Below are 23,804 nucleotides of genomic sequence, written 5' to 3' on the forward strand. Positions count from 1 at the left end.
GGATGAGCAACTACAACTACCTGAAAGGCTGAAACATAATAACTCTGATCATGCCCAAGGAAGCAGCCGCAACTAAGGTTAATGTTCACAAGAGTAACATGACTATATCAAAACAAAGAAAGACGCCAACCTGACTTTTCCGTTCCTATTAATAATTATGTATGTACAACCCTTTGATTTGATTCACTGCAACTAAGTTAACAGAACCAATGCTCGCAACTTACAGATTACTAATCCCAATAGACTTAGGTGCACTATGTGATCTTAATCAACTGTTAGCAACCATACGGTCAAAAAGCAAACCAAATTTAGAAAAGGATACCCCGTAGACAAAAGTACCATAACCAAACCTGTTTGATTCTCTAGAAATCTTGGCAAACATTCTATCAAAAATCCATGTATTTTTGTCCCGTAGAGGATAACCTTATGGTTCTAATAGAATTGATCCCATGTCAAGGAGATTTATATTTATTTTTTATGGATCCTCAAAAGACATTGAATGGACAAATACATCATGCACTTGGGCTATTAGCTTGTACTGTAGCAACACAATACCTCGGCGTGAACTCATTAACCGCCGACGTGCCTAACCTCGGCGTTAAATGATTAAACGCCGAGCTTCAGGCCGGATCGACACGTTGGCGCTTATGTGGCAAGTTTAGCGTTCAATCGTAGCACGTCGAGTCACATACCTGGGCGTAGTATCATTGCACGCCGAGCTTTGGTCTATTTTTTGAAAAAGTTTCGCGGAGGGTCTACCTATAAAATATGTTTTTTAAAAAGGACTAAAATGCAGAATTTTCACGTGGGTGGTGGCCTGATCTGGCGCGGTGGTCACTGCTCACTGCTCACTCCCGTCCCGCACGGCTCGCACCTGTCTGTCGCCTTTACTCCCTCCGATGCCATCATGCTGACGGCGCTCTCAGCTGCAGGGTTAACGCCACGGTTAAAGCTAGACGACGACGGCTTGGTTTGCAAACTGTGCTCAGCTGCTGAAAGCCAGAGTCTTTGTAGGTTGACCGTTGACCTGTTTACCAGCAGTCATCTCTTTTTTTTTTCTGAAAAAAAGGCAGGAGTCATCTTCAAGCTGCAGTCATACAGTAGAAATATTTGATCTGTACACGTGGCATGCGTTAGATACCATTGCTGGTCTACTAATTTAGTTATGAACTCCCCGTCCAAGAGAACATGCGATTCTAGGACAATATTCTGTTTTAGTACATTAAGTTTGATCAATTATAGATAAAAAATTATAAATATTTATGATATCAAATAAATATTATTAAATTAATTATAAAATGTAGTTTCATAATAAATTAATTTGAAGTCCTAAATATAAATATTATTCACTAAAAAATTGGGTAAATATGAACTACTTTGTTAGGCACGTAACTCATAGTTTTATGTTTCCTTGGAAAGAGGGAGTAGCTCTAGAATTTAATGTAGTGCAGCCACAGCCCCACAGGGTCCGTGTCTCATGGTCTAGCATACATGATGCATCCATGATCCTGCCCCTGCCTCAAAGTAGTGTAGTCTCTGTGTGTCATTCTCCGTCATTGATAAACCATGACTGAAAGTACTATTGGTTGATTTGATGTGAAAAAAAAAATATTATTCGTTGGCTAAAAAAATATGACTTATAAGCTAAACAAACCCAAATGAACAGGACGCTCATCCATGATGAGGTGCCCCAAAGCCAGGGCTCTTCCTGCCTAGAAAAATCCGTTCTACTATTAGCAGCAGTCGGTGTCGGGCTTACTGGCCCAGCATCAAATTCAGTTTATTATTCAGATGGGATGATGTTTAACACTGGTATAAAAATGCTGGAACCCAAAAGGTTAGAGAGGCCAAGCATGTTCTCCAGGTCAGATGAGCTAATCTAATAGTATTCCTAGTACTAGCCACTATCACTCGTTAGGTTGTCACAACTTTACGATTTGCTCTAGGGACTTAATTCGATCCACTGTAGCCAATGTTCTAGCCGATGACGGTGGGTGTATATACATGTATATGAACGTATGTTTGTCTACTATTATGTACTCCCTTCGTTCCTTAATATAAGTTGTATAGATTTTTAAAGAAAATTCCAAAATATAGGTACGTATCAGCTCCCACGCCGATTAGTATGGAAACCTTCCCACCGTATATAGCACATGCCCCAACCAATTCCTTAGATTTAGGAAGCAATCTGATTGGGAGAGAGAAGATAGCCTGATTTTTTTTTTCCTCGGTCTTATATCCTTCCCCAAGCCGTGCGTTAATATTGGTGCTAAAAACTATATGACTTATATTAAGGAACGGAGGGAGGGAGTATGATTTATTAAAAAAAAATCCCAACGACATGAGGGTACAAGAATGGACCATTGCTCGTAATAACATGAGAGTACAGGGTGTTGACTATAAACTACCACTAGTAATAGCGACGAATTGATCAATTCCGCTGTCATGCACTGCAAATTCCCATACGGCCAGGTTTACAGAATCTAGCAAGAATCAATACACCTACACCCACTCTCTTAAAAAAAATAGAATAAAATAAAATATAGTACAATGGTCACTGCTGTACCTGAACCCTAAAGGCCTAAACTGAAGATTTTCAGTGAACTAAATGCCTATTTTTTAGCCCACAAAATCCATTTTTTCTCCCGCGAGGGGAACTCGAACTAGTACCCTTTTCTTGTTCTCTCTCTTTTCCTGTAGCAAACGGCCAAAAAGATATAATTAAATTCCATCCATTCTCTATTTAAAAAGAAAATAAATTACATCCATTTTTTTAGTCTAATTACACCCATTTTTTACATGACATGACAAAGTAGTAAAACGTGAATTATTTACATATTTACCATCATTATGATATGAGTGGTATAAAAAGTATCATGTCAGTGACTCTGTATAAGATGCTATCTATAATAATGGTAAAAATATAAATGCCCCGTAAAAAGTCTGCTCCAATAAAAAGATGCAAATGCATTGCTCGTAACTTTTTAAATTCCCTTGAAAGAAAGCAAAGCATGTCGGGGGAGACTTTCGGGGCTGCAAGCTAAGCGCCATTGTTAATCCAAAAGAAGAGAAAAGACTCGAACACTCTCTCACTCCCCCTCCCCCAATCTCTCTCTCTACCCCGCGCCTGCACGGTGCACGCCTCCGTCGCCTTTCGCCGCCGTCTTTTGCTCTAACGCTTCGCCTTTCGATCCCCTTTCAGACTTCTTTTAGCATCATCCCTAGTCCTCGCCCGGACTCCGCAGATTCTTTGATTGCTCCGAGTTCTTCGCCTGGTTTTGGGGCAAGGTGAGCTGCTCCTTTCGTCATTCCCCTGGGAAATTTTCCGTTTGCTTCCCCTTTTCCTTCTCGGTCTGGCCAGGCCTTCTGATTGCTGACGGCTCACCTTTTCGCAGGCCAAGAAAAGGTGGCGATTTCATTTCCTGCCCGTCGTCTCCAATCTCTCTCCCCACCAAATTTCTGATTTTCCGACGCCGCAAACCTCCGCAGCTCCGCTCCTGTGCCACACTGCCATTCCATTCCAGTTGGGCGCTGAAGAAAGGAAGGAAGCGAGGCCGGCTGTTTCGCTGAAACCCCGCCGCCTTTTTTTTTTCTGGACCAAGGTCCGATCGAAGAATCGTAGCAGATTGGGGGGAGGGAGCAGCGGCGGCGACTGGTCGGTATGATTCACCTGCTGTTCCTCGTGCTGTTCGCGGAGGGCGCGGTGGCGCTGCTCCTCATGGTGAAGGTCGGCCCGCTGCGGGAGCTGGCGATGCGCGGCGTGGACCAGGTGAAGACGGGCAAGGGCCCGGCCACCGTCAAGACGCTGGCGTGCACGCTCTCGGTCATCCTCATGTCCAACGTCGCCAGCATCCTCAAGATCCAGAATAGGGGGCTCAAGCTCGGCACCGTCAGCCCCATGGACCAGGTGCTCTGGAGGACGCACCTCCTCGAGGCATCCCTCATCGGTGAGCATTCCGACTCCGTCCGTCCTTGGTTATTCCTAACTCGCGGCTTAATGTCAGTAGCTTAGCATTGCCAAGTGTTTTTTTTAGAAAGATTATTAGTGGACTAGTGGTATGGATGCTTTGACGCAGTAGTGATTGGCTGATTGTTGCTCAAACACGTAGGTGGTAGACAAGGTAGAAATCTAACACCTAATGTTTCTTGATTCAGTTGCCAATTTAGAGCTCATTCTCGAAGGGCAGAAATTGCAGGCTCTGTGATCCACATTTTGGATTGGACCCAAGGTCTTGCCTAGTCTGAAATCTAGAATGCTAGGGTCTTACTTTACCATTAAGGATTACTGCTTTTATAAACACTATTTAGTAGTAGCAGTAGACAGTGGTCACCTCCTTTGTTTACCTGGATAGTCAACTGTTCAAGAATAGTAGGTTATAATAGTCTATTAGAATATTATAAGAACTCCCATTGGGTTGCATTGCAATGACTTGTTGTTTCTTGCTCCCATTGTAGTAATAATTTTTTATCTTCAGTCATTGTTTCGTTTTGTTGGAATTTAACTATAGTCGTTTTAGCTGAAAATGAAATTAAGCTATCCTTACCCTCCAAAGGAAAATATGTTATCCAGTGGCAAATTTGTTTTTGCTTTAGTGCAATACATCAAGTAGCATCTTTGTACAAGTTCTTGGTATGGATGACTTCCTGCTTACTGTCAGTTCCAAGTTTTCTAGGGTGTCTGATAAAGATTTAAGACTTGAAATGTTGTCTTTGAAATAGCAGGCTAGAATAAGGACATGGGTTTGTATGTAGAATATAGGATACTCAGTAATGTTATGGAGATGCCAGATAAGGTGAGTTCTCAATGTAACGTTTGTCCCCCAAACCAAATCTACACCCTTTGTAATTACTCTAGTACTGTTTGCTTCAGTTAGTGATCTCAGTTAAGTACCGCTATGGCACGTTTGGGTTAGTAATCTCAGTTATAACTTACTTTTTAAGAATTATGATGCACAGGCTAAAAAAGTTTGGCGTTTGGGGGGGAATTAATAGAGAAGCTTCAGTATTGGTTTTGAGAATCTGTTTCATACGTGACAATTTAGGATCTGCTAAAATAATACAAAAGAGAAAATCGGTATAGTAATTGTAGTAGTAATAATAACAGCAAAAGGGGACTGATAGCTTAGGTCATGGTTCGGACACGTGGATTGTTGATTTCCATTCACTTATATCCAAAGCTGGTTGGTGACTTAAGATTATTTTGATATATTTGTATGTATTCCGACCAAGCCCTGGTAAAGGAGGAGGGTTGTGATAGGCGTGGCGAGCCAACGTTAAATCTAGCCATTCTAATGGAGATGAAACCTGAAAGAAAACCGTTGGGGCGTAACCCTCTTAGCAACGCGCCATATCGGAACCCAGGTATGGTATTAAATGAGCAAGGGCCAGGTCGTCACCCCCGTGACGCGCCGTGTCGCGATCTGGGCACGGTGTCAAGTGAGCAACGATCGGGTCGTCGCATCCTTAGTGGCGCGCTACATCGGCGCCCGGGTGTAGTGAAAAATGAGCAAGGGTCTTCACATCTGAGTCGACGGGTGCGAAGGGTAAGGAAGCTAGTCGAACCAACTAGGATCCGTTTAGGTAGTTGGAATGTAGGGTCGCTTATAGGTAAGTTAAGAGAATTAGTTGATACCGCGAATAGGAGGCGTGTAAATATATTATACGTCAATGTTTTCAAGACGTCCGATTAATCGCGACTAATCGTCCTGGACGGTTGGAGCTACTCGACCAGGGCCTCCGACTCGGCCAGACCGTCCAGGAAATTGGACGTCCGATTAGTCATCGTCCAGTCGCGATTAATCGTCCGTCCAGGCTGTGTCGGCGTCCAGCCAGAGAGTGGGTTGCATCTCAGAGTTGGGCCTATCTAGTTGTCTTATATTTTGGCCCAAGCCCATTAGGGTTTCTCTTCTTTCCTACCCCTCACTCCCTCAATCTCTCACTCACTCAGAAGTCAGCAGAACACACTCACTCCTCTCACCTCTCCCGTCCAGCAGCAGCCGCCGCCTCCATTGCTGCAGTTCTGTAGCTCCCTTGGGCTGTTGTGGATGAAGTTATTGGTGCATCTGAGAATGTAAGGAGTCGTAACTTGCATAGGGCTGCTGCTACCCGTGCTGCAACCAATGTCCAGAAGATTTATACTAGGAACAAGAAGCGTCCTAGGAGGACTTCTGCAGCACCAGATATATCTGGAGGGGAAGAAGATGATAGTGACCATGATGCCCAAGAAGATCAACATGCATCTGATCCTGTGGTACCAATGGAGGAGGATGAAGACACCCGTGGAGATATATCTGCAGCACCAGATTTTTCTATAATTTCAGTTTGGCAGCAGCAGCCAACAAGACAAGAAAGGGCTCTGCAGCAGCCAGGTAAGTGGCCAGCTGACCTATCTATCTAGAGCAGTAGAGCCTAGAACATGTAGTATACTAGTGTGTGTGTATATATATATATATGGTATATATCAATCCCCATATGTAGGGGACGACCGGGACGACCAGGGGACTCGTCCAGGGTCGATTAATCGTCCTGGACGACGACTAATCGTCTTGGACGTCCTAGACGGTCCTCAGGCGTCCAGGCTCGACCAGCCGTCCTGAAAACATTGTTATACGTTCAAGAGACTAAATGGAAGGCGAAGGAGGTGGACAATACAGGTTTCATGCTTTGGTACACAGGGACAGTCGCGAATAGAAATGGAGTAGGAGTTTTGATTGATAAGAGCCTCAAGAATAGTGTGGTGGGAGTGAGAAGGCAAGGAGATAGGATTATCTTAGTCAAGCTTGTCATTGGTGATATGGTCTTGAACGTAATTAGTGCGTATGCCCCCCAAGTAGGCCTCGACGAGAGTGCTAAGAGACAATTATGGGAAGACTTAGATGGCCTGATTGGAGTTGTACCTAGTAGTGAGAAGCTTTTTATAGGAGGAGATCTTAATGGGCATGTGGGTACTACAAGTGTAGGTTTCGAGGCAGTTCATGGAGGTTTTGGGTATGGTAGTAGGAATCAGGAGGGGGAGGAAGTTATGGACTTCGCGGTAGCTTTTGACCTGATGATAGCCAACACTTTCTTTAGAAAGAGAGAATCTCATCTAGTGACCTTCAGTAGCGGACAACACTCTAGCCAAATTGACTTTGTCCTCGCAAGAAGAAAGGACAAACGGGCATGCTTGGGTTAAAAGGTGAGACCAGGGGAGTGTGTTGTTTCTCAACATAAGCTTTTGGTGGCAGACTTTCGTTTTTAGATGCGTGCCCGTAGGGATAAACAAGCTAAGATTGAAAAAACAAAGTGGTAGAAACTGAAAGAGGAGACGTCAGAGGTATTCAGGGAAATGGTTATCAAAGAGGGCTCTTGGAAGAAAGAAGAGGACATAAACAACATGTGGGAGAAGATGGCAACCAACATTCGGAAGGTGGCCTCAGAGTTGTGTGGAATAACCAAAGGAAGTGAAGGCGAGGCTAAAGATACTCGGTGGTGGAACGAGGAAGTCCAAATGGCTATTAAGGAGAAGAAAGAATGGTATAGACGCTTGTACCATGACAGGAGTGTGGACAACATAGAGAAGTACAAGGTGGCAAAGAAGACTGCAAAGCGAGCTGTAAGTGTGGCAAAGGGTAGAGCGTACGAGGATCTTTATCAACATTTGAGTACGAAGTAATGAGAGAAGGACATTTATAGGATGGTTAGGGTTCGTGGGAGAAAGACAAGAGACTTCAACCAAGTTAAGTGCATTAAGGATGAAAGAGAGCATCTTTTGGTGAAGGAGGATGAGATCCGACATCGATGGCAAGAGTATTTTGACAAATTGTTCAATGGTGAGAATACGAACACAATCTTTCAGTTGGATGACTCTTTTGATGACATCAATAGACGCTTTGTGCGAAGAATCTAAGAATCTGAAGTCAGAGAGGCATTGAATGAAAGGAGGTAAGGCGATGGGACCGGATGGTATCCCAATCGAGGTGTAGAGATGCCTTGGGGACATAACTATAGTATGGCTAACCAAGCTGTTTAACCATATTTTTTGATCGAACAAGATGCCTGACGAGGGAGAAGTATATCGGTACCGATCTACAAGAATAAAGGGGATATTCAAAGTTGTACTAATTACTGAGGAATTAAGTTGATGAGCCATACCATGAAGCTATGAGAGAGAGTTATCGAGCATCGCTTGAGAGCAATAACGCGGGTCTCTATAAACCAATTTGGTTTCATGCCCGGAAGGTCAACCATGGAAGCCATTTTCTTAATAAGACAAGTTATGAAACGGTATAGGGAGAAGAAGAAGGACCTACACATGGTTTTTATTGACTTGGAGAAGGCTTATGATAAAATACCAAGGAATGTTATGTGGTGGGCTTTGGACAAACATAAAGTACCAACGAAGTACGTCGGGCTCATTAAGGACATGTACAACAATGTTGTGACTAGTGTTCGAACAAGTGATGGAGACACGGATGACTTTTCGATTAGGATAGAACTACATCAAAAGTTAGCTTTGAGCCCTTATCTGTTTGTCTTAGTGATGGATGAGGTCACAAGGGACATACTAGGGGACATCCCTTGGTGTATGCTTTTCGTGGACGATGTAGTGCTACTTGATGAAAGTCGGACAGGAGTGAATCAGAAACTGGAGTTATGACAGGAGACTTTGGAGTCCAAAGGTTTTGGACTCAGTAGAACTAAAACTGAGTATATGAGATGTGACTTCGGCACTACTACTTGGGAGGAGAAAGATATTAGTTTGGAAGGTCAAGTAGTGCCTAGGAAGGATACCTTTCGATATTTAGGATCAATGCTACAGAGAGACGGGGATATTGATGAAGATGTTATCCAGAGAATTAAAGCAGGGTGGATGAAGTTACGCCAAGCATCTGGTGTCCTATGTGACAAAAGGGTACCACAGAAGCTAAAAGGCAAGTTTTATAGTACGGCGATTAGACCTGCTATGTTGTATGGTGCAGAATGTTGGCCTACGAAAAGACGACATGTTCAACAGATAAGTGTCGCGGAAATGCATATGTTGTGTTGGATTTGCGGTCTTGCAAGAAGGGATCGAGTTTGGAACGATGATATACGTGATAGATTAGGGGTAGCACCAATTGAAGAAAAGCTTGTCCAACACCGGTTTTGATGGTTTGGACATGTCCAACGGAGACCTCCAGAGGCACCGGTGCGTAGTGGAATCCTTTGATAGGATAGTAACGTGAAGAGAGGCAGAGGAAGACCGAAGTTGACTTAGGTAGAGACAATAAAATAAGACTTGAAATGATGGAATATACCCAAAGACTTAGCCTTAGATAGGAGTGCTTGGAAAACAGCTATTCACGTGCCTGAACCTTGATTGCTTCTGCTGGGTTTCAACTCTAGCATATCCCAACTTGTTTGGGACTTAAAGGCTTTGTTGTTGTTGTTGTTGTTGTTGTTGTTGTATTTGTATGTATTCCAAATGCTAAGGCATGGAATAAAATTTCTACCTGTTTATGGGGATACTGTGCTTATTTAGCTACCGATCGGGAGTGAGGAGGTTAATTTTGTAATGGACTGTTTTTTTCCTCTCTTAAATACAAAGATACTTAACTCTCCTGCGTATTTGAGAAAAAAAAATTAGAGTTGATATTGGTGTATTTAGTTGTGAAGTTGTAGATCCACAGGGTACAAGTGTACAATTGTAAAGGTAGATTGTCTGCATGTTCAGATATTAATTCACAAATTGCACTTATGACCAATGCTCCAGCACACAAGCGGGTCCATGGCAATAAAGTGACTGACAGCATGGTTTAAGCAGAATACTCTCTGGCTTTTTTGAAGCTGTTGGTTCAATATAGTCTTCTCTTTCTTTACTTTTCCTTTTTTAACTTTTCGTTTATCATAGAGAGATCATCAGCCTGTTCGTTTGGCCGTGGCTTGTCGTAAACGATCATAAATTTTCAGCCGGAACAGTATTTTTCTCTCACACAAACCAGCCAGCGGTACTTTTTCATGAAGCAGCAACGATACAAACCAGCCAAACGAACAGGCAGCATACCTAAAATGGCAAAAGTAGGCCTCAGAGGATATTTGAAGTTACCATTGAACCTATACTTTGATGGGGATGTCGAACATATACATTTTTAGCCCTACACAATGTTGTTTTCCCTTTCTGAAAAGTAACGTATAATCTCTTTAATAATTAAATCTGGCATTTTGTTTCTCATACATTTTCTTTCTCCTTGTAGGATACACTCTATTCCTTGCATTTGTAATTGACCGGTTGCACCACTACCTCCGAAAGCTGATGACACTGAGGAAAACATCCAGCACATCCAGAGAGGAGGTTGAGAAACTTCAGATGGAGAACCGGTCCCTCCGTGAAAAGGAGGAGAAATCCTCCAGCGAAACGAAGAAGCTTCAGCGAGAGATTGCGAAGCTGAATGAGAGCATGAAGAAGCTGAAATCTGAGACGGAAGAGCATGAGAGGAAGGCATCGGTAGCAGAGGCCCATGTCAACGCTCTGCAGAAGCAGTCGGAGGAGCTGCTCCTGGAGTACGACCGGTTGCTGGAAGACAACCAGATTCTGCAGACTCAGCTACTTAGCAGAGGCTAAGCCATAAGCTGGGACATGCAGCTTCAGTTGTTTGTTAGCGAGACTCTTACCAGATGGCGTCAGATAGCCAAGGACTTGCCCGGTTCTGAATGATTACATGCCGTGGTTCTAAATTTCGGCTTGTCCATGTGATTCTTGACGTCCATGTTCTTAACTTATGATCATGTTGATGTATGGATGCAGCGTGTATTTTAGAGTTTCTGTTTCTTCCTTTTTTTTGGGCTTGTCTACCTGAAACTCGCGTGTTTCAGGGGGGAGAAAACACGCACGTGTTTCCTGCGCGGAAAACACACGGAAAAGACTCGGCAAAAATTCGAGTGTTTCACGCAAAAAAAAACACATGATTCTAGAAAGGCAGGCAAGGCAACAGAAAGAAGGAAACCGTGTGTTTTTCCGTTGAGAAACACACGAAAAACACTCCGTTGTAAAACCGAGTGTTTTAAGGCAGAAAAACACGAATTTTGTGGGCTATTGTACTTGTACTTGTTGTAATCTGAGTACAAATCTGTGTTAAAAAGGCTAAAAAAATAGGGTAGATCTGTTCTGGTTGTAGTTGTTTGCTGTTGTAGCTTATAAACCTGCAAAAAAAAAAGCCCAAACCCATCAGCCCGATAGAAAACAACTTAGTCCATTAAAACACCCACCAACTTGGTGGAGAAGCAAACGCACACAGAAACAGATCGACCGATCTATTCGTGAGGAGGAGCTCTACTCTCCTCACGCACAGCAGGGCAAAAAGGGGAGAAACCAGATCAAACCATGAGGGAACGTGGGAAATCTCAAGATCCAAGGAGGCAAGACTCACCTCAACATCAATCAAGGTCAGTACAACAGACATCCATCCATCTGCTGAGTTAGATCCCTGCAATATGGCATCATCAAACAAGTCATGGTCTGAAATCAATCTGTGCAAACAATTTTTCCTTCTTTAGATTGCAATTCAGTAGATAAAAAGAGTAGAATGATGGTTACATTACCTTTTTGAATAATCTTTGATAATCCCTAGACTGGACACATGTTTTAGTGTACTCTGCTACTTCCAGTTCTTAGATCCTTGCAATCAGTGCTCTGCAAAACTGTCCCTGCAACAGATCGAATTACACATATGTCAGTATCTCTGCTTGCTCAGCTCAGCTCAGCTCTTGATAAAAACAGATTTCAAAATATGGAGGACACCTCACAACAAAACTATGATCTCAGTACAGTTGAAGGGATCAACAAGTGGCAATAAGCACCGAAGAAAATGGCTCAAATGAACCAGGTACTAGTTCTCTTCACATAAGACAATGGCCATCTATTTGTTCAATTGGATACATGGTACACAGAATGCATCTCCTAATATGAATTTGCAAAATTATGTACTTTTCTCCATGATCTGCTACAAATGCAGAAACAACAATTAATCACATCTAGTTTTTGAATGAAGCAGAACAGGCTGTACATGACAACAAGCAGATTCGATGACTATGCAACATTATCCAACTCAATTAACATTGAAGCTACGATGACAGCACACTTAGATCCTTTCTAGATATTTGGAGGCACAACTAGTTCAAGTCACCTTTTCAACCCATACACAATAAAAAAGGTGAGCAAATCATTGCTGAGATTGATAGAATCTGAACAGATACATGTTCTTAAAAGAATAGAAATTTATTTCCATGTAGGGTGGCTTGACTGAGCTTATGCTTGAGCAAATTATGAGCTCACAAGAAGACATTGATCACACAGAAAGGGGTACCATGCAGGTACATAATTACAAAACAAACATGTGTAAAATTACTAGTGCTAGATTGTGTAATCTCAGCTTAGAACAAGTGCAATTTCTAAAATAATTATTATAGGTACATGAAGCGACACAAGGATCGTTAACAGACATGCTAATTGCAAATGACATGAATGCTCTTGAAGAAACCTTAGCACCCCAACCAGATTCATCAATATCAGACTCAAGGATGGCATACCAGGTACATGTCCACAAACACAACAATTTGCCACACATGCATCAGCAAAATTGCTTGAATACAAGTAATGCACTACAACCATCAAACAAAGAAGAATTGACTTATCTGTGTACAACACAGGATTTTGGTGGTCACTATGATGAAGAAATACCAAACTTTCTCCAGGACATACCTGAAAATGAAAATCATCATTGGCAAATTGACATATTCAACAATATGCACATTGATGAGGTAAACAAAAAAAATAATTATTCTTTTCTACACCTATTTTAGTACGCAGTGAATGTTTGCAAATGCAAAACTCCAATGATCTGAAAAACTACACACTGCTAATAACATATTTACATGAACAGGAACTCACAGCGTCAGAAAATGGCTTCAGCAGCATCAATGCACCAATATCAAGAACCACAGAGGCTGCGTCAACTGCAACAGAAGATGAACACAATTCCAATGACAATCAATTCCTGACAGAAGAGGAGATTGATGAATTCATCATCGCAGAGCAGGTTGCTGCATCAGAAGGAAATAATGGGTCCATTGACAGCGCATACACACCTCAGTCGCTATAGAAGTTTGAGAGTAGAGCAGTTGCCGAACACTTATGTAGGTTCTATGCTTTTCTGGCTGGCTTCAAATTTGCTGTAAAACATTCAATGAGGACAACAACTAAGAAGAGTGACAACGAGATTATAAAAGTAGAACTGAAATGCACCCATTCAGGCAAAGCACATCAACAAAAGTCCACTGAAGAAGAAGAAGCAGAGGTAGATAAGCAGATTGGAAAGAAGACATCAGCCAAAAGGAACACCAGTGTCCAGGGAAAATTAGAGTGTCCTTGTACAGTAACACTGAGGGAGGAACGGGCAGGAGGTCCATGGTTCATAATGCATCAAGATTTGGATCACAACCATGAACTACGACCTAGAGACCGGGACACACTGTTCTCAGGGCACAAATACATGACTGATATGGAGAAGGGGCTGATCAGGACGCTAAATGACAACAACATCCCGACAAGACAAATGGTGAGCATACTGTCATACCTCAGAGGAGGACCCACAGCCCTGCCGATGAAGAAGAAGGACATCAGCAACTTCAGGACAAAAATCAACAGAGAGATCAAGGCCTCAGACATGACAAAGGTGCTGGATTACTTTAGAAAGAGGCAGACTGAAGATCCATCCTTCTTCTACAAGCTGGACCTGGATGAAGAAAGGGGAGTCAGAAACCTGTTTTGGGCACACGGTTGCTCAATCGAGTATTACAAAGAGTATGGTGAATGTATAAGCTTCGACACCACCTTCATGACAAACAGATACAACCTTCCCTTCTCTCCATTCATGGGCATAACGGGGCACACACAAAGTTGTTTGTTTGGCTGCGCCTTCCTGCATGATGAGACTGTCGATGTTTTACCACCGATAGCCTACCACGGGGGTCCCCGGGGCAGTATGTTCGGGCTTCAGCATATGCGGAACTCGATGGTTAATGCAAGAGACAGTCGATTTATCCTGGTTTGGACCCTCGATCTTCGATCGAGTAATAGCCCTACGTCCAGTCGGTGTTAGCCTTTGCGTTGGATTGATTGAAGGTGTTGTGTTGTACAATTGTTGTTCTGTACTCCCGATCCAAGGAGCCCTGCCCTCCTTTATATAGTTAGGAGGCCAGAGTCCTAGTCGGTTTACAATGAGAGTTCCTAGTAGGATTATAGAGTAATACTGCTACTAAGATTACAGGGGAAGAATCCTAATTAGACTAGGTTTTCTCCCTTCCTTGCGGGTATCTCGTGGGTCCCGCACCGACAAGCCCCCGAGCACTTCATGGTTGAGTTCTGGAAGCCTCGTCTTGTTCTTTCAAGTCTCGTCGAGCGGGAACAAGCATCATCCGAGTGCTTTCTTGAGCGAAACCGTGTAGCGCTTCGTGAGATCTTTGCGTAGTGTGTACTTTTTTGAAGAAAAAAATACTCCTATTTGAATGTAGCCCCTGAGCCTCTTGCTGTTTGGCACAAGGAGCTTGAGGGTCTTTTCTTGAAATCATCCTGATTCTTCATCGAAAGGCTCCCGAGCATATACCCGGGTCCTTTGTCGAAAAGAGCTCTGATTTAGCTGTGTCCGGGTTCTTTTTATCTTGTGGCCTTGAAGTCGTCTGTCTTGAAGAAGTGTTCTGAGTGACGTGCGCTTTTTTTGAAGGAAAAAGTGCACTCACTGAGTGTAGCCCCCGAGCCTCTTGCTATTTAAAACAAAAAGTTGGAGGGTCTTGAATCTGAGTTGTTCAAAAGAACTGTATACCTTTCCTTTTGCAGCTCCTGAGCATATATCCGGGTTGTTTTGTTCTGAAGAACTCGGATGTAGGGTCTTGGCGTATTCTCTGGTAGTCTGCTGTTGTCAGATGTAGTTGTATGGTGGTGGTTGAGTGTAAATGCCTTTTGTTCACGGGTTGTACTGTGTTGGTATATTCCCCCAAATATGCTTATTTTTTAGTACTGTTACTTCTCACATGAGTCCTCTTTCATTGAATTATGTCTTTTCACTGTGTCCTTTGTTAGGCTTGTTTTGTTGGTGCTCCTGGTCCATGTGCACCGCTCCTTTGGCCTATAAATACCCTCCTAGAGTGCTGTTTTGATCCATTGAACATTCTGTTGAAACCTTCGTAGTCATGAATATGGTAGTTTGTGAAGTACAGCAGCCCCCGGGCATGTTTTGTAGTTCCTATGTGTCTTGTCGTAGCTGGAGGAAGTCTTGTGACAGGGATTAGAGGTAGGCTAATCCCGCAGTAGCAATGTACCAGGATGTACGTGGCGGTAGTTGGAGGAAGTCTTGTGATGTGGGATTCGTTTCTTCATGTGGTAGTTCTGGGTTGATCCTCGTCGACTGCCCTGAGATTGTCCGGTGCAGATCAACACCATATCTAGCATCACATCGGTCTTGGGTAGACAGATGCCTGCTGGCCTTCTCTGCTCCATGTTGTCCCGCCGTGCTGCTGATTTCCGCCTTGGATACACTGCGTTCGTCCTTTAAAGAAAACAGTGTAGCCGAGGGCGGTTTGTCCTTCCGAGTAGCAATTTGGGACACGTAGTCGTTCCAGAGCCTAGCCATATTCGGGTTCCTCTTTGCTACTTTGCTTTTCGTGGTACCGAGTTCGTTGGGTCTTGTAAGATTTGTAATCTTCTATTTTTAAAGTCGCTTGCAATGGAAAGAATCTTGTCTTCTGAGTTGTCATTTATTTTTCTGCTATAGTCCTGGTTGTTCATGAGATTCCCGAGTTCTTTTCGTAAGAACCGAGTTCTTACGTTCCTTGTGAGGTAGCCCTTCTTTTCTTCATGGTTGACGGGATGTTTTTTTGCAGTAATCTGATAACTCCGCCGTAGTGCTGGATGGATAAGTCTAAAATCTGCCCGTTGAATTGCATCGTTGTGTGGATTTGTGCCCTCCATCATTTTAGCTGTGTCAGTAAATGGACCGTTGTGTTCTCACACGGTGTTTTAACGGGTCTGGTGGGCCATTTTTATCGCTGTAAAATCTATTTAAAGACCCTTCATCTTCTTTTTCTTTACTGCCCTTCTCTTGCCTTGAAACCCTAGCTTTCAGAAATCCGTCGTCGCCATTGCCGCCGCCATCTTAGCGCCGCCGTCCAAACCTTCTCTTCCCCTAGCTCCTTCTTGCCTCCGTTAGTACATGGGTAGGAAGAAAGCTGCGAGCAAGTCCCAGGCAACCTTCGTGGATGAGGAGCCGTCTCTTTCTGTGATCGAGAACTAGGAGTTCGTGGCCATGAGGGCTGCCTAGAAAGCTTGGCTGGCTCCGGCAACAACTAAAGATCAGCTTTGGGAACTTGTCAGCGATGGTTTGATCTAGAGCAAGGCCATTGCTGAATGGAGGGTTCCAGGCGAGCATCGGGTCCCTGCTCCAAGTCCTAGTGAGATCGTTCTTTTTGTCTCCTTCATTCGTGCTGGACTTTGCCTTCCTGCTTCCGCCTTCCTTCATCAATTTCTTAGTTATTTTGGGGTTAGTCTGAACCATCTAACTCCCAATGCCGTCCTCCACCTTTCTATTTTCGTACATCTCTGTGAAGCTTTCCTTGGAATTTCTCCTTCCCTTTCTCTTTTTCGTTACTTCTTTCGTTTGAAGCCTCAACCCCGCCGTGAAGATACCAATGTTCTTGGCGGCTGTGGGATTCAGTTTCGCCAGGGTCTAAAAAGCAAGTTCTTTGACTATGACCTGGTTGATTCTATGAGGGATTGGCATGCTGATTGATTCTATGCCGCCAATTTGATTCCTTCTCTTGCCGTGCATTCTGGATCTGGTCCCTCGGTTAACGACTAGTGGGAAAAGAACTCCTTGACTCTAGTCGAGCTCCAGGCGATCCAGCCATTCCTTGAGCGGATAAGCACTCTGAAGTAGCAGGGCTTGACCGGTTTCAGAATCGTCTCAAGTTTTCTTCGTCGCCGTGTTTAGCCTCTAAAGGAGCGAGAGAACCTTGGCTTCGAGTACTCTCGGGCTGAGGATCCTTCACGCATGGTCCCCGCCCTTGAGTTGACCGACGAGGAGGTTCTCGAGCGTCTCTAGAAGATGTTGAAAGGAGCAAGCGTTGTCCCGCTTACTGTCTCTGAGTTCTCTACCAGCAACCCGCCTCCAGTTGTAAGTTATTTTTTCTTCATGCGGGTACTTTCTGTATTTCTTTTGTTGTATCCATTTTTGCTTATTTTTCCTTGTCTTATTGTTTTATTCTTTTCATAGGAATTGGGGCGCAACTTTGTTGACCCGATCCCCCTTGATGTCCTCCCTGCCATGGTGAATACTGGGGAGAAACTTGCTGGGGCTTCTGTAACCAGTAAGTTCCCAATCACCACCATGTTTCCTGGAGTTTCTTTCGGAGTTGTTGATGTATATGAAGAATATGTTCCTCGTCCAGTCCCTCAAGGTCCTCATAGCGTCTCAGAGAGGGGGCGAGCGGATGGTTCTTCATCTGGTTTACCTGCTTCCAAGAAGTCTCGCCAGCCAAGTACTCGTCCAAGTACTCTAGTTGTAGCTAGCATGCTCTTAGGTGAGCATATTAATACACTCTGTCCCTTTGTCTTCTTGTTTTTGTCTTGAAACAAGTTCTTTTGTTCTTTTTTTAGCTGGTGCTATGGTGGCCTTGGTCGAGACTGAGAAAGAAGAGGACGATGATGTGCCCCTTATCATGCGGCGGTGAGTTGTTGTTTTTTTATTTCCCTGCACTTGAAACCTTCTTTTTGTTTTGACTTTGGTTTTGATCTTTTTGTAGTAAGCGGTCGTCGGGTATGAGCTCTTTTGAGGCTCCTGCACCAGGTTCTTCTATAGCTCCGGAGCCGAGTTCTTCCATAGCTCTGGTACCGAGTTCTTTCAGGGCTCCGGTACCGGCTATACCGCTCCTGCCGCCGAGTGACGGGGACGTTTTTGCCGCCGTGGTTCCTCCTGTGAGGTCTTCCTTTTGTTTTACGAAGAAGAAGATAGCCGGGTGAGTGGATTCTGGTTTCATCTCTTTGCTTCTGTTCTTCTTTTCTCTTGTTCTCATTGGCGAGTTTCTTTATCAACTTTCAGGCCTTCGTCTTCTCTCGTCCCTCTGTCGACTTCTTGCTAGCCCTCTGTTGTGCCATCGAGTACCGAGCCTCAGGACTCGCAGCGCGCTATCGGTGAAGTGGTTGTGGGGGCGACGAGGCTTCTTGGTGATGACGCTGCTGCTGACTTGGTTGCCCCGGAGGTGACCATGGCCATTGCGGTGGACTCATCTAGGGAGGTAGCCGGGACTTCCCATGATGTGTCCTTGACCTTGTCTTCTCCGCATCAGCCGTCTTCTCCCTCCGCTCCTCTTTCTACTGAAGATGTGGTTCATCAATTTGATGCCACTCATCGGTTGTCAGAGTTGACCGCTTCTTGGGGAGACTTCGCAACCTTTGCAACTTCTTTTGGAGAAAAACTCCAAGTAAGTTTTCTGAAGTTCTTTTTTTGGATGTTCGTCTTTCTCCTATTCTTATGCCTTTTTTCTCTCTTTATTTTTGTTCAGTCCTTCTCTCGGGACCATATCGGCTTCTTCTTCTCGTCGGAAACCGAGAAGAAGTTGTCTTCTGAGTTGAGCGCCCTGAAGGTAGAGCTGGGTCTCTGCCAGGCCGAGATGGAGGCTGAGCGTCAAACGCATTAGAAGGAGGAACAAGGTCTTTGTGCCAGGGTTGTTGAGGCCAAGAAGGAGAGGGATGCCGCTATCTAGGAGGCCTTAAAGAATTCAGAGGCCATGAAGAACTTGGAGGCCGTGAAGAAGGAGTGCAACGGTATTGCGGGTTCTTTTTGTTTCCTTCTACATTCAAACTCTCCTTTCTGTTGACTTGTTGTTTGTTGCCTTGTCCAGCTGTCCGAGTTGAAAAGCAGAAGCTCTCGGAGGGCATTGATGAAATGAAGACTCTTGTTCGTTCTAGTCACAACAAGGCTGAGGAGGTAATTACTCATGCTGAGGAAGAACTTGCGCTTGCTAAGTTGATTAGGCGTGGAGCTGATAGAGATCTTGTATAGGCCCAAAAAACTATTGAAGACTTGTCTGGTAAGTTGGCGACAGCAACTGAAAACTAGAAAGCTTTGTGGAAATCCTTTCGTTCAGTAGCCGACGTTCTCCGAACACCAGCAGATGATGGGCAATCTTGGGCTCAGTTGATTCCTCAAATTCCGACTCATTTCCAAGAGTTTGTGAAGAGGTGCACCCAACTGTGTACCAAGAATGTCCTGGCCCAGGTCCGGGTTCTTGCTCCAGTGGCTCCTTTGTCCAAGATAGCAGAGGAAGCCGATAGTCAAGAATACATTGATGCCGTTGAGAGGATGGAGCCTGAGGTTGAAGACTTAGCTAGTAGAATTGTAGATAATCTTAATATTGTTATCTCTTCTCTTGATGATGACACTTGATGTATTTGACCTTTATGCCTGTAAGGAAAATGGACCCTTGGCCCATTTACTTTGGATTTTGGTGTTTGATGACCAACACAACCAAATTGGACTAATAAATTTGCAAGTGTTTATTTTGTAGCTCAATAGGGTGCAAGACGTAACTTGGACAAAGGCGATGTGATGATCCGATGATCAACACCTCAAGCAAGACCTTAGGAGCACAAGAGAAGACCCAAGAGATCAAGCAAAGTCCAAGCATGAAGATTGGAACCAAGCCGTATGCAAGATCGCGAAGAAATGAGCTCACTGCGGTGACCGGATGTAGGACCGGACGCTGCGACTGGACGTTGGGCGAGTGGCTCGACATACAGGCGACCGGACACTGGACCGGACGCTGGAGGCAACCGACCAGACGCAGGACAACAGCGTCCGATCGATTACAGTAAAGTTCTAGAGCGGCAAATCTACGACCGGACGTGTCCGGTGGCAGGTGACCGAACGCTGGACAGCGTCCGATCAGTATATTGCCGGCTCAACGGTCGGGACGACCGGACGCGTCCGGTCAGGATGATTCAGCATCCGGTTAGTAGCAATTTCGTGGGAATTCGACCCCAACGGCTACTTTCTCAGTGGGGCTTATAAATACAACCCCCAACCGGCCATGTGACGTGGGTGGAGTTAAGGAAACATACCAAGGGTGTTGGTACACCATTTTAGTGATCTCCACATGCATAGTGCTTAGTGTTTTATTAGGTGATTAGCATAAGTGCTTTGCGAAGTGCTTAGGTTGATTAGACCACCGCTTATGCGCTTGCTCTAGGTGTTTGCCTAGTGTTTAGTGAGGTTTGCATACCTCTTACCACTCGGTGCTTGCGAGCACCATTGTTGTACATCGGAGGGGCTTGAAGTCTTGCGAGATCACACCAATCGTATTTGTGGTGTGGCCGCCATTGTGTACCGGAGGGAATAAGGCCCACGGTGTTTTGGCCGGAAGCTTGATAGTGAAGACGGCGGGGAGCATCCGGGAGAGGCTTGCCGGAAGGCACGTCAAAGACCCACTTGCGCGTGGGGAAGGCCTGAGGCTATCCACGAAGTTACCCAACCGGGAGCTTGGCCCTTGCGAGGGATTCCTTGCGAGGGGCTCCAACGAGGACTAGGGGGAAGCTTGCGCGCTTCTTGATACCTCGATAAAAATACCGGAGTCATCGACGGGAGTTTGCATATCTCTACCTTGCTCTTTAGCTTCCGCATTTACATTGTTTACATTACTTGTTTTGTGGTAGATATAGCAACTCACTAGCAAAACCGTAGTTACACATTTAGATAGTTTATCTATTGCATAGGTTTTGCTAGGGTTAGAAAAAGAGGCCATAGTTTAGAGTTAGAATTTTTAAGTTGCCTAATTCACCCCCCCCTCTTAGGCGTCACGGTCCCTTCAATGCCCGTGCCTTGTAATATGACATTATACTTCTTTTTGAATGAAGATTTTTTGTTGATGTCTTCTTTGCCTGGATGCCTTGTTTATTCCTTGGATGATTTGTCCAATTGGTCAGAGTTACTTGACTTGCTGAGTACTTTGTCTTGCTTTTGTGTTTGCCTTGTAAACAACTCTGCGCGCTATCTTGACAAACTTTCTTGATTTATCGAGTACTTTTCTGTCCCATGTAAACAACTCATTATATATAGATCTTTGTGTTGACAACCTTTCTTGATCTGTCGAGTGCTTGTTTGGCCTTCTTTTGTGCCATGTAAACAACTCGTTATATGTAGATCTTTGTGTTGACAACCTTTCTTGATCTGTCGAGTGCTTGTTTGGCCTTCTTTTGTGCCATGTAAACGACTCGTTATATGTAGATCTTTGTGTTCTTGGGTATCTCCAGTGTAGCCCCCGAGCCTCTTGCTATTTGGAACAAGTAGATGGAGGGTCTTGTCTTGAAATTGCTGTGGTCTATGCTCAGGCATAGTTTCAGTCGTTTTGCTTTTTGTTTCGGGTGTTAGCTTGTTAGCTACCCTCATCGGCGGGCTCAAGCATTTTTTCAGCTATTTTGCTCTCGGCCGGGATGCTCAGGCGTACTTTCAGCCATTTTGCTTTTTATTTCGGGTGTTAGCTTGTTAGCTACCCTCATCGACGGGCTCAAGCGTCTTTTCAGCTATTTTGCTCTCGGCCGGGATGCTCAGGCGTATTTTCAGCCATTTTGCTTTTTATTTCGGGTGTTAGCTTGTTAGCTACCCTCATCGGCGGGCTCAAGTGTCTTTTCAGCTATTTTACTCTCGGCCAGGATGCTCAGGCGTATTTTTAGCCATTTTGCTTTTTATTTTGGGTGTTAGCTTGTTAGCTACCCTCATCGGCGGGCTCAAGCGTCTTTTCAGCTATTTTGCTCTCGGCCGGGATGCTCAGGTGTATTTTCAGCCATTTTGCTTTTTATTTCGGGTGTTAGCTTGTTAGCTACCCTCATCGGCGGGCTCAAGCGTCTTTTCAGCTATTTTGCTCTCGGCCGGGATGCTTAGGTGTATTTTTAGCCATTTTGCTTTTTATTTTGGGTGTTAGCTTGTTAGCTACCCTCATCGGCGGGCTCAAGAGTCTTTTCAGCTATTTTGCTCTCGGCCAGGATGCTCAGGCGTAATTTAAGTCATTTTGCTTTTTATTTCGGGTGTTAGCTTGTTAGCTACCCTCATCAGCGGGCTCAAGCATCTTTTCAGCTATTTTGCTCTCGGCCGGGACGCTCAGGCGTATTTTCAGCCATTTTGCTTTTTATTTCGGGTGTTAGCTTGTTAGCTACCCTCGTCGGCGGGCTCAAGCGTCTTTTCAGCCATTTTGCTTTTAATAAACAACTCAGGGAAAGCCATGATGAGACATATGTTTGTCGAGAAAGAATCATCTTTATTGATCATGAATATTGATATGTCACAATGATACATATGTTTTTTGTGAGCGCTATCTCTGTTGATCATGAACGTTGATCTCTTGTGTCTTGTATACATATTTTCCCTTGAGTTGTTTTCATGCGTAGAATCTTCGTAGCTGACTGATGTGCCATGTATTGTTGACTTCTTTTCCGTCTTTAGTTATGAGCTTATATGTGCCCGGTCCGATGACTTTTTTGACGATAAAAGGACCTTCCCATGGACTGAGTAGTTTGTGGCGTCCGTCGGTTTTTTGTATTCTTCTTAGTACTAGGTCTCCGACTTGTAATGATCGAGACTGGGTATTCTTGTTGTAGTGGCGCCTTAGTCCTTGGAGGTATCTTGCTAATTGCAGGGTAGCGTTTACTCTGACTTCTTCTGCACTGTCGAGTTCTAATCTTCGGGTGTGTTCTGCTTCTCCTTCGTCGTATTGCTCTATCCTTGGTGACGTCCAGATCAAGTCTACGGGTAGTACGGCTTCTGATCCGTACACCAGGAAGAAAGGTGAGTATCCGGTGGCCCTGCTTATTTGAGTCCGTAGCCCCCATACAACCTTGGGTAATTCTTCAATCCATTTTGATCCATAGTCTACTAGTTCTTCATACAGTCTTGGTTTTAATCCAGCTAGTATGAGTCTGTTTGCCCTTTTGACCTGTCCGTTGGCCTCTGGGTGTGCGACTGATGCGTAATCTATTTTGAAACCGCAGTCCTGTGCCCAACTTTGGAATTCTATGGCTGTGAAGGGAGAACCCAAATATGTGATGATTCGATTGGGCATGCCGAAGCGGTGCATGATGTCTTGGATGAACTCGACTGCTTTGGTTGCGCTGTATTTTGCTAGTGGTTTGACTTCAATCCATTTGGTGAACTTGTCAATTGCCACGAAGATGTACTCGAATCCACCTTTTGCTTTCTTGAGAGGTCCTACTTGATCTAGCCCCCAGCAGGAGAAGGGCCAAGCAGGTGGTATGCAGATGAGGTTGTGGGCTGGCACATGAGCCTGTCTTGCGAACATCTGACAACTTTTGCACCTTCTAACGAGTTCTTCTGCGTCTTTCAAAGCGATTGGCTAGTAGAAACCAGTGCGAAATGCTTTGCCGACTAGTGTTCTTGAAGCGGTGTGATTTCCACAGCAACCTGAGTGTATTTTGTCTAGGATTTGTTTGCCTTCTTCAAATGAGACACATTTTAGGAGTACTCCTGATGATGTGGCTCTCCTATAGAGCTTGTCTCCTACTAGGACATAATTCTTACTTCTGCGAACAACTCGTGTGGCTTCCTGTTTTTTCGCTAGCAACTTATTCTCTTTCATGTAATCAATAAAAACATGGGTCCATGAAGTGGTGATTATCAAGATCTGGGTGCCTTTGGCTGAGATTTGAGGGGTTATTTCACCGGGTTGTTTGATAGAGGGGGCTGATAACTCCTCTATGAACACACTGGGTGGGACCTCTGCCATGTCTG

At 44.4% G+C, this 23,804-nt stretch overlaps 2 protein-coding genes across 2 annotated transcripts; both read left to right on the plus strand.

Annotated features, from left to right (window-relative positions):
- The first annotated feature begins 3,031 nt into the window (after positions 1–3,031).
- On the plus strand, positions 3,032–10,817 carry LOC136518029 (uncharacterized). The gene is made up of 3 exons (XM_066511678.1): positions 3,032–3,288; positions 3,396–3,947; positions 10,215–10,817. The coding sequence occupies exons 2-3, from the start codon at positions 3,662–3,664 to the stop codon at positions 10,580–10,582; spliced, it is 654 nt and encodes a 217-aa protein (XP_066367775.1). The 5' UTR covers positions 3,032–3,288; positions 3,396–3,661; the 3' UTR covers positions 10,583–10,817.
- Positions 10,818–11,825: 1,008 nt separating this feature from the next.
- Positions 11,826–13,118, plus strand: LOC136515119 (uncharacterized). Its single transcript, XM_066508812.1, has 5 exons — positions 11,826–11,843; positions 12,250–12,330; positions 12,427–12,549; positions 12,667–12,777; positions 12,900–13,118. Exons 1-5 carry the CDS (start codon positions 11,826–11,828, stop codon positions 13,116–13,118), a joined length of 552 nt encoding a protein of 183 aa, XP_066364909.1.
- The last annotated feature ends 10,686 nt before the right edge of the window (positions 13,119–23,804 follow it).

The sequence above is a fragment of the Miscanthus floridulus genome, chromosome 17, assembly GCF_019320115.1.
Source record: "Miscanthus floridulus cultivar M001 chromosome 17, ASM1932011v1, whole genome shotgun sequence".
Lineage (NCBI taxonomy): Eukaryota > Viridiplantae > Streptophyta > Magnoliopsida > Poales > Poaceae > Miscanthus > Miscanthus floridulus.

Coding starts and splice junctions, on each gene's coding strand:
- LOC136515119 (XM_066508812.1), top strand. Junction 12,331..12,426: donor CAGAAAGGGGTACCATGCAG/GTACATAATTAC, acceptor TAATTATTATAG/GTACATGAAGCGACACAAGG. Junction 12,778..12,899: donor ACAATATGCACATTGATGAG/GTAAACAAAAAA, acceptor TTACATGAACAG/GAACTCACAGCGTCAGAAAA.
- LOC136518029 (XM_066511678.1), top strand. CDS start 3,662: ATGATTCACCTGCTGTTCCTCGTGCTGTTCGCGGAGGGCGCGGTGGCG. Junction 3,948..10,214: donor CCTCGAGGCATCCCTCATCG/GTGAGCATTCCG, acceptor TTCTCCTTGTAG/GATACACTCTATTCCTTGCA.